Source organism: Strongylocentrotus purpuratus, unplaced genomic scaffold, assembly GCF_000002235.5.
Source record: "Strongylocentrotus purpuratus isolate Spur 01 unplaced genomic scaffold, Spur_5.0 spur5_scaffold_16, whole genome shotgun sequence".
Lineage (NCBI taxonomy): Eukaryota > Metazoa > Echinodermata > Echinoidea > Camarodonta > Strongylocentrotidae > Strongylocentrotus > Strongylocentrotus purpuratus.
In genome coordinates, this window is record NW_022145601.1 from 12,892,216 (window position 1) to 12,904,492 (window position 12,277).

Consider the following 12,277-nt stretch of genomic DNA (forward strand, 5'->3'; position numbering starts at 1 on the left):
GATATGATTCAATCACCACCCTTTCACATGCTCTAGAATCAAGGTTGTAAATTTGGAGTAAAAGGCAGTTTTTAATGACTCTCCCAAAGGCGTGGAGGCTTGTGATTGGAGGCGTGTATGATATGGATGAAAATAAATAATGAGCTCGATACGAGCGCGACCTTGTGTGGTGGGTGATAATCTTTCAATTTGCAGTATACTCTGGCCAGGGGAAGGCAATGGCCATCACATCGGCTTTCAACAGATCTCAATCCGTGGATTTAATTAATTAACAGTAATATCTGATGTGGGCATAAGCAAGGCCACGGCTAATTGCGTTGTGTGGAAATGCCCCTAATTACAGTATGTACAGAATGAGTGATTGAGCTGAAGAAAACTTTCAAAAGTGAAATATTAAGATATTATTCTTGGTGTGTGTCTTGGGAGTGCCATTCCGTCTTGTTTTTAGCTTCACATATCCATATTCACAAGTTGGAGCATTGGTTATTTTGCTATTCATGTCTACGCTGATCTGTTCTTGTGGAAATATCAAACTTACTATACTGTACCATTGAAGAAGCGTGATACTTGGAAGTACAACATTTGTTATTTTGGTGATTGCATCTGAAGTTTCAGTGATGTATCTCATATCTTTTAAAACATTGGCAGGGGTGAGTTTAGTTTCCTAGAAGTAAAGAAATTTATGTGATCATTCATTACCCTCTGATCATTCTTCTTTATCTATAAATAGAATATCGTCGCTGTTTTCACGAAGTGACGGTAGTGAAAAAAAATTGCATTCACTTTGCGTTACGATTTTCCTCACTACCGTCACTTCGTGAAAACAAGGACGATATGATGTCATGGTATATTGAATGTGCTTTGTTGAGAGAATAAAAAGCAATAGAGGTGCTGCTATTGGTTGTTGAATACGAGTACTGGTACTTGAGCATGGCATTAGTATTCTTAAGTTTTACAATATGTGTAATGGAGTGTGTTATTAATGATTTAAAAATGTTAATGATTAAAATTCTCCGGCTTCTGTGTGTGTGCGAGAAAAGGAAGACAAGACGCTCATATTTGTGTTATCAGACAGTTTAATAGCTTACTCATTAATTTCAGCATTTATTCTCAGTGCCCTTAGTGACGAATTTGATTTACCTGTAATGAGAGAAAGCATCTCTGTAAATGTAGATGAAATCCACCATATATATGCTATATCAGGCAAGGCTTGTAAATGCTATATGATCATTCAAAGCAACTTCTATTTGAAATGCATGAAATTTTATAAACTGGCCTATTACATGTATGTTTCATATTAAGTTGTTAATGCAAATCACTTTTTGAAAATGCTTAGAACTGTATTGGCTTTCCCACTTCATCTACACTGCTTCTCTCCACCCAGGTCTTTGATGGGTATGTAGTATGATATGAAGGTACGTCAGTGTGATTGGATTAGCATGTGCCTGCCTGTAAATAGGTGATTGGCCAGAACACTTCCCCGGAGTGGATCGAGAGTGTATACTCTTAAGTGCAGGATTGTAGTTAAATCCAGTTACCAAGGTAATATGACTGTAAATGGTTTAATAGGTGACTGTAACTGGTTTAATACGTGTCATATAAGCAACAGTTATAATTATTGTCATTATTTTTATTGATATCAATGCAACCGTCTTCTTTCATTTCAGTTGGAGCAGAGTTACAAGGCGGATGCTGGTTTTGAGCGGGAGCGGGAGGAGCAGAACCGGAGCCTGGTCTCGCAGAACGTGGAGCTGAGACGGAAGCTTGAAGATGAACACGGCAGCTACAAGAGAAAGCTCCAGGCCTATCAGGATGGCCAACAGAGGCAGGCTCAGCTTGTACAGAAGCTACAGGCTAAGGTGAGTTCTAGGTCTCAACATTTCAACAAATGGGTAAAGAATTGGAACAAAACTGGCTTCAACAATTGTAAAGTCTAGCCATATCAAGATTGCGAACAGAGACTTGCACTGAATTCCCAAGCTATCTTGAACTTGAATGGTTTATCAACAAAGAATCATTAATTTCAGTGATCAATATTTGCTGCAGCAACAAGTTCCAGAGGTTTTATTTTCTCAAAGATATGAAAAGTTGGGTTAGGGTTGCTATTGGGTTTTAAATTAAGTTTAAAGGGGCTACGGTATACAGAGATGCCAACTGTTCCGTGTTTGCCGTATTTGTTCCGTTTTTTCGCTATGAATACGGCAGTACGTTTTTTGTATGTTTTGTTACGTTTTTTTATTTTATTTATTTTTTAATTTTATTTTTTAAATTTTTTTTTAGTGATGTTTTTCTTAATTTCTGATCATGGGCTTTGTGTCGTAAGTGTATTATGCACCTACTGTACATCTTAAAACGATGCACGGAGGATGGTGATACGGGCCCCAAACTGCGCACATTGCGAACAACCCACATGTAATGTATGCACGTCGCGCTCCGATCCGGGTACGTATACGTGGTACTGCCTGGTTTTTTAAGCTGCTCGATTGGCCGATATGTTAAGTTGAGAGATTTTTTCAAAAATACTGTTTTTTGTCCAAAAATACTGTTTTTTGCTCTTAAGAATACTTTTTTTTGTTGAAGAAGGTTGGCATCTCTGGGTATATCATTGGAAAAACTGGTTGATGCCATCTACGTCTTCTTTTGGACAACTGCACGTAAAAGGAATAGACTTGATAAACTGGGTCAGGGCGCGCTAGCGTTTGCAAAACAGACCAAAGTTCTCCTCACGCTTCGGTTTCGTGTATGTTGAACGCACGTGAATACGTAGGCCTACTGAGGTCACGTTGTCCGTAGTTGTATTATACCCGATTGGTCCTAAGTCACGCTACAGCCCCTTTAAGATTTAGAAGAATAGGGTAAGATTTGATTTAGGCCCAAACTACACGTACAGGCCAAACTTTCTTTTCCACTTTTTATTGATAAAAGCTGCAAAAGCCAGCAAGTTTATACATCCTTATCTGGCTTCAAAGAAAAACATTCTTGTCTATAAAGAAGCTTACACCAGTGCTGAACAAGGCATACATAAAATATCTTTAACCTAAATTCTTATGAAGACACAGTCTTCTTTACTTTGTATATACATGTACAGTGTGTACCTCTATGATCATTACAATGGTTTTCTTTTTTTCTGTCTCTTTTAGGTATTGCAATACAAGAGGAAATGTGGAGACCTTGAATCCTCACTGCAGGACAGCCTCAACGAATCCGATCGAGAGAAGATATCTGTAAGTCTGTCCCTTGTTTCTGTACAATTTTTGCCACGTTGAAATCTGAAATCACAGAGCAAGAAGACTGCAGCTGTCCTATGTACTAGTATCAAGAATCCACTGGAATTAAATCTTTGTTCAAAGTGATCCTTTTCCGACATGATCGAACCCACGCACATCTTTGAGCGTGAAACTAGTCGAGTTGTCAATCCTTGATACAAAATCATACACATGCCAAGAACTTTGTGTATGTATGTGGGTGCTCCAACAGCACCGGATTAAATCATTATCAATCAAATATTTGAAGTTCCAAAAAGCATGATTTTATCAATCAAGTATTTTTACTAATAAAAGGCAAAAATTAAGCTTGAGATTTGATTATTATAAGCCAAATGTTTTGACTTTCAAAAATTAAATCATTATCAATTGTATATTTTGGAAAGGCATGCTTGGGATTAAATGATTATCATTAAAATAGTTTAACTGTCAATATGCTCTTTTTTTTTAAATGTCACAGAATAAAAAAAGCAAAGTGAAAGTAACTAATCGTTTTTACTGATTCATGTTCATGTTAGCTCCAGACTACATCTGAAAGTTTGCAGACCCAGCTCGAGAATGCAGAGACTCGTCTCAAGATGAGGGTGGACGAGCACGCAACGGAACTGGAGGGCACCCTCATCAGGCTCGAGGAGGAACAGCAACGGTAAATATGATCAGCAAAATAATGAAAATGAACAAATGATGATTATGTTAGTGAGGAAAGACAAATTTCCACTTGGTTCCACCGTCAGACCTTGAGTTCGAGACTACAAGACACTACAGCTTACAATATTGAATTTGCATGTGTAGGTAACGCCATTCACAAGTTACATTCTGATACAGTCACAAAAGAAATCATTTATTAAAAAAAAGACATTTATTGAAAGAATCATTTATTTTTCATTTTGCAATCTAATTCTTATTTATTGAATGTTGAGGCAAGAAACAGTTGTGCTTTACATTAATGCTCAATATCCCAGAAGGCTATTGCAGAATTAATTTCTTTAATCCTGTTCAGTACTAAGCCCGAGATGACTAAGAAAAGGGGAGGGGGATCCACGAATGTAACAGAAAAGGGAATTTTAATCAAGGCATTCCTACCTCCTAAATTTCAAAAAGCTTTCTTTAATATTTCATTTGACGTCAAAAGCAATCTCCAACTAGAACTGAAAGAGGAGCTCCAAAGGTAACACGACTTGTCTACGGCACAATAAATGTTCATGTTCATGTATCGAGTATTCTTTCAGTAGCCGTCCCATTCATCTTATGAAAATTCTGTCGTTGTACATGTCACACTTGTAGTGCCTATACTTCTTTTTTATGATACACTCTGTATTTTGACTTGATATGTTCTGTGCACTTTCATGCTTAAAAGTGCGCGATTTAAACATTTACATTTAAACAAAATAAGAGAGGAAATTATATAGTTAAGGGTTAGGAGCAACAATATTTCTACATCTTGTAGGAGGAAGGGTTCAGTTTGGATGATGTAATTCATGATGAAGAAGAAAAAAACAGTACCAAAACGAGATTTACATGGATACAACATTTAGCCTTGTTGGAGAATACTGCATAATATAAAGGAAATCTCTTAAAGTATAGCTGTTTACTAATGTAGCGCAATTATTTGATGGTGTCCAAGCAACATTAAGCTAAGACATGTTCAATTAAACAGTTTCCGCAATTTTGCTGCATACTCCCAAATGAAATCTTTTGTATGCTTTACTCTTTGCCTGCTTTTCGTCAAAAAGTGGAACCAAATGTGGACTGCCGCAGTTGACTTTTGTCACTTGTACAAGGCGTATATGGGAAAATCACACATACTCTAAACAATGTGTAATCAAGGGTTACTGTATGTAGCCAATAAAAGCAAAACTTTCATTGTTGGCTATTTTTATACCTGTACCTTCCTGGGAACTAATTAATATTGTACAGTTTTAGGCCATTTCAGGGCAGAATACTTAGTCAAAGTAGAGTACTAGTCACTTTTGATAATCAGATTTATAAGCAAGTATATAAAATAATAGCATCCATGCTTTCTCTTGAAGTGAATTTTGGATGTTTATATTTTTTGTGATTCATGTGATTTGGAGATCAAGATGATGTCATTTTAAACCTGTTCTGTGTTGATGTGGATTATCAAGAAGTATCAGTCTCTATCATCAACATATCTGCAAAAATTGTTCTGACTTTGTTTTGGAAACAAAATTGAATATAAATCGATCCTCTGTGAATTCACTGCTGTGGTATTGGATTGCAGTATACAGTTATTTGCTTGCATGTTAATTGATTTTCCCAGAAAAAGGGTTACTTAATGGAGTTTCTGGCAATTAGCCACATTTGAAATATTTTTTTTTGAAGTAGTGAATATTTGCTATATGTATGTGAGCTAAGAATTGATAAATGACATTGTATAAAGCACATATTTCAGCATTGTCTTTTACTTGTAGCAATTCACCCTTTCGCTGCATGCAAGGATGAGGTTTTTTTCCAAAGTCCTAAACAATTTTTTGTCTTTCCTCTTTCAAATTTGTTTACTTTCAATGTTACATGCTCTTGACAAAACATCATCTCTGGCACATACTGTACAGGCATTAGGATAGTGTACCTTTGAAAAAAAAATGTAATGATCATATGGCCCCAAAGAACATTAAACAAAAAATATTTTTATTGAGGTTCTTTTGCATGCTATTGTATCTATGGACCTAGATCAATTTTTAATCTATTCAAATAAGGCAAACTCTTAGAACTTTTTAGCCCTCTTAAAATGCTTGCTGAAGGACAAAAAACGGTGCAATACAGGTGTCGACTCACAGAAAAAGTGATAAATCAGTGCAGGTTTTATCGTAATTTAGGCAAAGAAATCTTCCCCTTGCCAAAAAGCACTCATGTTATAGGTTAATAATCAAATGAAAAAACAACAGAAGTATGGAATTGCAATACTGTGCTGTATGTGCCACAAATACTTGGTGCCTGTAAGTCCGACTTACTTGTGATTCTGTACAAGCCACAAATGTACCGGTAGTTGTTTTGCAAAAATACTATTACCATTGTGTCCGTATGAGAAATATCATAAACATTTTCCTGGACTCCGGGGTCATAAATAGAGACATAAAATAGGATGAAGCATTTTTTCCCTGTATGCTCAATCTGTTCTCAATTTAGGTCTTGCAATCATTACTTCAATTTTGTTGGACCAAATATGTGCCTTTTTGTTTATTATTGTGACCTGTCAGACTTACGTTTTTGTTTACAAACATTAGCAAGGAAGCATAGTGCGTGTTGCCAAGTGGGTCAAGGACTCTGTGTGACCGACATCTTGGTCGGGCTTTCTTTTACGCACCTATGAAAAACAAAACCCAAACATTGCATTATATATGAGCGTAAACAATGGCCACGTCGGGCCCTGTTTCATAAAACTTGTGATCAATACTTGGTGACAATAATGGTTTTAAGGTTCCGATATAATCGCACTTGATTGGCCTGGAGCACTCTCTCATTGAATTATTGTAGTTGTTGTTATCGATGATAAGTTTTGTGAAAACAGGGCCCTGGTTAGTGGTCTCCGTGTTGTGTAACAATAGGCCTGTCATCATCGGCTCGAGATTGCCAAATAACCCGCTATTTGAACTATCCCGATCACAAATTACCCAGTTAATTAGCGTCTTCATCAGACTGAAGTTGCAATGAGCGGGATATTTGGTTGAGATAATCATCAATATCTTGGGCTAGTTTGCAAAATATCCCGCTATTTGTCCGGTGCGTCTTCACCAGCCGAAGACTCGCACTATGCGCAGACGCTGAGCAAAATACCTTGAGCTAATTTCTTGAGCTCGAGTTTCAAGTTTTACGGTCAAATCTGGAGCTGATGAAGACGCGATATGTAACTTCGGGATCATTTCCCAAATTAGAAATAGCGGGCTATTTCGCAATCTCGAGATGATGAAGACAGGCCTATTTAAGTCCTGGTGCCTTGTTTACTCTCCACACCACCAAGTGCAATCCTTGGAAGTCGTAATCAATATATATGTATCCATTCATTTGTGGTTTGTGACAGGAGCGCCAGTCTGGCCCAGGTGAACTCGATGCTGCGGGAACAGCTGGACCAAGCCACGGAGGCCAACCGGTCACTCAACCACGAAATAGATCAGCTGTCCAACGAGGTCAAGAGATCGCAGGACGATCTGGACAACAGAGAGACAGAATGGAGGGACGAGGAGAAGGTGAGTGGAAGATTCACGAGAGGAAATGATAGTATTACCAGTAAAAGCTAGTATTGTTATATTGTTGCAACATAGAGCAACATTTTGCTGACTTTCAATTTTCAATGAATATGAATTGTTAAGGACACAGTTGCAATAATTTCGTATTAGCTTTTTAACTTATTTGATGTTATATATTGTATTGTATTTAATCAATCATTATTAGTACTTATGTGAACTTTAATAGATTTCTAAAATGTAGATATATAGTGATTGATTTTAAAAAGCTACACATTAGTAATGTTAAGGATTACCAATACTGTTTGAATGGTTGTAATAAATGAAATATTATGTTATGTATAAATGGAGCTAATGTATATGTAAACATGCACAATTCAGCACTTTGGCTGCAAGGCATTGTTTTTTAATAAAACCATTATTTAATTGAATTGATTTGAATAATAAGAGAGTGATGGTGTAATTACTGAATACTACCTTTATTCATCGCTACTGAAACTACAACAAGTTTATATTGTGTCCTGTTTAGGACTACAATTTTGAGTGTGTCCATGCATGTAGAGCACCAGGATAGGCTGTCTTGTCAGTTATATTATATCATAGATTATCAGTGTACAGGTACATGTATAATGTTCATAATGATGACAATCATATGCTTCTTCCCTCAGTTATGAAGATATAGCTGGTAATTTCTTAATGACATAATATCCCCATCAACTTTGGCCTTCTTTATACTGCTGTGTAAATATTCTTGAATATATATTTTGAGCCTTATGAACCCTCTCTTTTTCATAAAATATCAATATTTCAAGAATGCTTGTAATGAATTAAGTTCTCTGCTATGTTTTTTTCCCTTTCAGTCCTTCAATGAGTACTTTAACAGCGAGCACAGTCGTCTTCTGGTTCTATGGCGTCAAATTGTTGCCTTCAGAAGAAACTTTGCGGAGATGAAAAGTTCGACTGAGAGGTAAACAATTGCATTTCTTTTTGTTGGCATTTCATTTTGTTGGCATTTCAATGCCACATCAATAGCACGATGGCCCCAGATGCCAGACTTACAAGGAAGAAGTCAATGTTTTTTTCTTCTTGCCATATTTCTGTCTGTCCTCTTTGAGTTAGCCTTGAAGATGATTTGTCATTGGGGCCTCCACACTTCAAGGAAAATAATCTTGTTCCTTTGCTGGAGAAACAATTAAAGATAGAAATGGTAGATTCTCCTATCCTTTCAATTAAACTTATTTGTTCTATCCAGGGCCCCGTCTTACAAAGAGTTGATATCAATCGCAACTATGTACATAAGAGATAGGAGACCGCAAACTTGCGATCGATCGAAGGACTTGCGATTGATTTGGATCAATCGTAACTCTTTGTGAGACGGAGCCCTGAATTCCTTTAGAGAATTTCTATTTCTATTTCTATTTGTTTTATAGGTTAGACTTCCCTCAATTTTTGTTCTGCCTCTATATAAGAACACCTTTGGAAGTGCCTAAGTACTTTTGTACCATTTTATGTAATGCAAAACCTGGAAGATTTAGTTGAAGGACAACATGTGAAATTGAGATGAACCAGGCCCCGTCTTACAAAGAGTTGCGATTGATCCATATTAATCGCAAGTTTGCAGTCTCCTATCTGTTATGTACATAGTTGCGATTAATATCAATCACAACTTATTGAAATCAACTCTTTGTAACACGGGGCCCACGACTCCTCTTAAATCCAAAAAAAAAAATCCTATTTAGTCCAAAAGCTAGGTTTTATACCAGAGAGCCTAAGAAGGCATTACGATACATTCTTCTTCTTTTATGCCTTGCAGGGACCTCACTCAGATGCGATCGGACGTAACCCGTACATCACGCAACACCCAATCGGCCTGCCAGAACCTCCAGTCAGCCTCACAGGGTAGCGAGACCGGTGCAGTCATGGCCCTGGAGAGGGAGAAGGGCGAGAAGATGCAACTAGAATCCCAGATGAGGGAGAAACTCAAGGATATGCTGGATATGCAGGCCAAGTTTGATGCAGAGAAGGGAGACCTAACCACAAGGTGAGTTCCTGCAGAAAAGTAGACTGAAAAGGTTAAAGGGGGTGTAGCATGGCAAATACTGGTTAACGCCATCTACAACTTCATTTGGACAACTGCATGTAAACAATGGACTTGATTAACGGTCAGTGCGCGCTAGCTTTCGCGAAACTGACCGATGTTCTCCTCATGCTTCAGTTTCCTGTATGTTGCACGCACATGAATACTGCGGTCGTGTCGTCCATAGTCGTATTATACCTGATTGGCCACGGGAAAGACACATAGTCTTGTCATCCTACACCTCCTTTAAGCTATGGTAAAGGGAATACTTCATAAAGAGTGTTCTTTTAACTTTGGTTTCATATGAAAACAATTCCCTTTTGACAACTAATGCTTTGTTTGGTTTGCCTATATATATATAATTCAGATATCACATAATAAGAAAATGAAATGAATTGTTGTCAAAACTTTCTACACCACTTGATTTCCAGAATCAACGAGCTGACCATCGCTAATGAGCGCTACAAGATCCAGGTGGCCGAGAAGGAGAACCAGCTCCGCCAGCGCTCCGCCTCCGCTGCCGGCGGCGACCACTTTGACTCCGCCCAATCCGAGGCCTCCCAGGAAGCCTACATGCTTCCCGGGGCCGACGGCGGCTCCCTGCGTGCCGTGCAGGAGGAGTGCGAGGCTCTGCACATGGCGCTCAGGGACATCGCCCAGGCGGTCATCCAGGATGCCGATGCCTCTGCGGCCGATATGAGCGAGTTTGCAGCAGGTCAGGAGGGCGACGTGACTCTGGATGTTAGCCTGGCTTCACCCTACGCCAAGTCAACTCCTCTCAGGTAGGGTGTCTTTCAATATTCATCATATTTTGACATTTCAAATCATGCTGTTTTTTCCTTCACACTTATTTTGTAGGGTGTCTTTCATTATTCATCATATCCTGACATTTCAAATCTTTTCCTTCACATATTTTTTTAGGTGAGGTAAATTTAATATTGACTGATGACAAACAAAATGTGCTTATGCTTGGAATAATGAGGAAGAATTATTCATTATGAGTCTTTGGGTATTACATGTAGATGTTCCATAATTATGAAATTGGAATATGTTGCTTGTCATCCATCTTCTGGTTGCCTATCTCCTTTTGAAGGAAACTATCAAATTCAAATTCAAATTCAAATCATTTATTTCCAAATTCCAACATCAATTAAAACAATGTGTAAAAATACAGTCAAGTGGCAATAAAAATATTTTAAAACTATAATTTCAATCAAACGATTAACAGGATAAAGAATATTATAGTACAAGAAAGGTCCCATGCTTGTGATCATACTCTTTCCAACTTTTAGTCATCTAGCTGTCTTATTTCCATGGCCATTGAAATACATTGAATGTATCATTACATATTTCATTCAGTGATTAATGTATCGTTCTGTTTCCTTCCTTTCTTCTCTTTCATGCCTGCACTTGGAATTTTTGCACCTGTTTTCATGTAATATAAATATATTCTAAACTCACTGTGCTTTGTCTGTACTCTATATCTGTACAACATTTCCTTGCATGTTTAATAAAATCTCACTATTTTTCATATTAATTGACCCTTCTTTGCTATTCGTTCATTCGTTATTAAATAAACCTTTGTGGCATTAATCTGCTTATAAAATTGTTTGTATGTGTTTATAATCAAATCAAATATAATCACTTGATTAATTTCATTGTCTTTGATGCTATTAATATGTATATCTTTTTTTATTTTTGTAAATTTTTAATGCACTGCCCACTGTAAACCAATCACTTACAAAATGACTTTGTGCACTCTGATACTTATTGCAAACACCATTTTTTTAAAATCCCCAATTCATATTGTTTTGTATCAATATTTTATATCATATAATAATTATTAATGCACTGCCCAATTTAAACCAATCACGTACAAAATGACCTTTTGCACTTCCACACTCATTGCAAAAACCCTTTTTTTGAAAATCCCCAATTAATATTGTTTTTGAATAATTAATATTGTTTTGTATTAATTTATATATCATATAATAATTATTAATGCACTGCCCATTATAAAACCAATCACGTACAAAATGAATTTGTGCACTCCGATACTCATTACAAACACCATTTTTTTTAAAATCCCCAATTACTATTGTTTTATATTAATATTATATATCATATAATAACTCTTAATGCACTGCCCAATTTAAACCAATCATGTACAAAATGACTTTTTGCACTCCGATACTCATTGCAAACACACATTTTTTTTAAAAATCCCCGATTAATATTGTTCCCCAATCCCCCCCCCCCCCTCTCACATGGTGCAACCGTAAACCTACTGTATAATATTGTTTTGTATCAATATCATATATCATATAATATATTAATGCATGCATGCACCTTTCAACCTACTAACACGGCCATCACTGAATAACAGGCCTCTTTCCCCGACACGTTACAACCGTCACCGTTCCCCCTCTCCCCGCAGACCAGTTACCCCCTCCCGTCGGACTGCCTCACCTAGCAGGGCCCGCTCTCCAGGCTTCCCTGACTCCACCTACTCCGCCGTCCAGGCTGCTCTGCAGAAACGACAGCTTCAAGTTCAGGTAAGTGCATGTTAATATTAATAATAGTGTTAACTTATAGAGCGCATGCACCGTCCAGGGACGCTCATGGCGCTAGCTCAGCAACAGTTCTCTTTAGTACAAGTAGTACAAGTTGCTGTGGTTTCAACTTTCCGTAATGCTTTCCAGTAAAGAAAATGCATTCAACCAGTTATCTTTGTT

The 12,277-nt window shown here is 37.3% G+C and overlaps 1 protein-coding gene across 5 annotated transcripts in view; it reads left to right on the top strand.

The window, feature by feature from the left end:
• LOC589622 (rootletin) overlaps window positions 1-12,277 on the top strand; it is a 71,611-nt gene that overhangs the window by 34,114 nt on the left and 25,220 nt on the right. For 4 of the 5 annotated variants that reach the window (XM_030986821.1, XM_030986820.1, XM_030986822.1 and 1 more), the window contains 8 exons: window positions 1,668-1,859; window positions 3,141-3,224; window positions 3,782-3,909; window positions 7,303-7,468; window positions 8,326-8,432; window positions 9,279-9,506; window positions 9,974-10,324; window positions 11,929-12,097. In XM_030986821.1, coding sequence (XP_030842681.1) covers window positions 1,668-1,859; window positions 3,141-3,224; window positions 3,782-3,909; window positions 7,303-7,468; window positions 8,326-8,432; window positions 9,279-9,506; window positions 9,974-10,324; window positions 11,929-12,097 — 1,425 coding nt within the window. The remainder of the gene's footprint in view (window positions 1-1,667; window positions 1,860-3,140; window positions 3,225-3,781; window positions 3,910-7,302; window positions 7,469-8,325; window positions 8,433-9,278; window positions 9,507-9,973; window positions 10,325-11,928; window positions 12,098-12,277) is intronic. The other variant, XM_030986819.1, reaches the window with a different exon arrangement.